General features: G+C 66.4%; 2 protein-coding genes across 2 annotated transcripts; both read right to left on the minus strand.

Annotated features, from left to right (window-relative positions):
* Positions 1-626, minus strand: EMIHUDRAFT_374506 (hypothetical protein). The gene has a single exon (XM_005758850.1). The coding sequence runs from the start codon at positions 565-567 to the stop codon at positions 79-81; it is 489 nt and encodes a 162-aa protein (XP_005758907.1). The 5' UTR covers positions 568-626; the 3' UTR covers positions 1-78.
* A 288-nt stretch (positions 627-914) lies between these two features.
* On the minus strand, positions 915-1,244 carry EMIHUDRAFT_258900 (Hypothetical protein; the record flags this gene model as incomplete). Its single annotated transcript, XM_005758851.1, has 1 exon — positions 915-1,244. A coding segment is annotated over one exon (330 nt), but the record flags the coding sequence as incomplete, so codon positions are not given.
* Positions 1,245-1,264: the final 20 nt, after the last annotated feature.

The following is a 1,264-nucleotide window of genomic DNA, read 5'->3' on the forward strand; positions in this document are numbered from 1 at the left end:
AGTGGGCCCGAGATACGCCAGCTAAACCCCGGATTTTTTCCGGCAGCGGCCCACACATGGCCGGCTACCCAAGCGGTTTCACGGAGACACAGGAAGGCTGCCGCAAGCCGCCTCCGGGTGCAGGGGCCCGGCGCGGTGGGCGGGGGCAACGACCCGGTAGCTGGCCGCGCCTCTCCCCCCCCCCCGTCGCCGCTGCACCCCTTGCCGCGGCCCTCGTCGCTGCTGTAGCGACAACAGCCGCGGCACGAGGTCAGAACGCGGCCTCGGAGAGCTCGAGCGAAGGCGCCGACGGTGGCAGCCGTGGTAGTGGTTTATGGTAGAAGGCTCCTGAGCCGTCGGGCACCACGCTCGACGTCGCCGAGCAGCCGCACCTGTCGCGAGCGCCTGCGCGTCGGGCGCTGCCGGCTCGACCTCCATTTTCGGCGAGGTGTCGGGCGCGGCGGGCGGCTCCGGCGCCTCGGTGGCGACCGTGGGCTCGGTGGTCGCCTTGGGCTGCCTGTGGATGTTGTCGTTGGCTGATTTCTTATGCTTCTTGCCCGTTCGGCCGAGGCCTCGGTTGCGAGGCATCTCGGTACACGCGACGGCAGCACGACGTACACGACGAGGACGGCTCCTTGATGGCGACCTGCAGCAGGACGGTGCGCATGTTTGGAGCGTGGTAGCGGACGCATCGGGCCTAGCCCGGGGCCGTGGCGTGTACCGAGAGGCTGGTCTACCGAACACTTTTGGTGCATACCGGCCCAGAAGAGCGGCGGAAAAAATTTATTCGCACACTGAGCCATTTCCCCCACTAGCGCGACGCGTTTTACTACTGTTCCTTTTTACCCATCTCACAGTAGAGAGGTGTCCGTTTTTATTTATTTTATTTACTACAAAAGAGAACAGCGCTTGGCGCGCAGCAGCCGGTGCAGCTTCTAGAGCGCATTGATTGCGCCCATCAAATTGACGCGCTTGCCTCCGAAGTGCAGCTCCGAGAGCGTCGCCTCGAAGTCGGCCTGCAACTTCTTGACCTTCGCGACCGCCGCCGCATACCGCGGGCGCGCCTCGGAGAGCTCAAGGCGCAGCTCCGCCTGCCGCGTGGCGAGGCTGCCCGCAAGCGCGCCCATCTTGCGCGCCGAGTCGAGCTGCTGCCGCAGCGACGCCTCCTGCCGTTCGAGGTACTTCGGCTCACCGAGCAGCAGCAAATGGCGCGTGTGCTCGCCCTCGAGTTCGGCACGCGCGCGCCGCACGCAGTCGCGCCGCGCCTACGCGCCCGCTCCGAGAA

Source organism: Emiliania huxleyi, assembly GCF_000372725.1.
Source record: "Emiliania huxleyi CCMP1516 unplaced genomic scaffold EMIHUscaffold_8349, whole genome shotgun sequence".
In the NCBI taxonomy this organism is placed as follows: domain Eukaryota; phylum Haptophyta; order Isochrysidales; family Noelaerhabdaceae; genus Emiliania; species Emiliania huxleyi.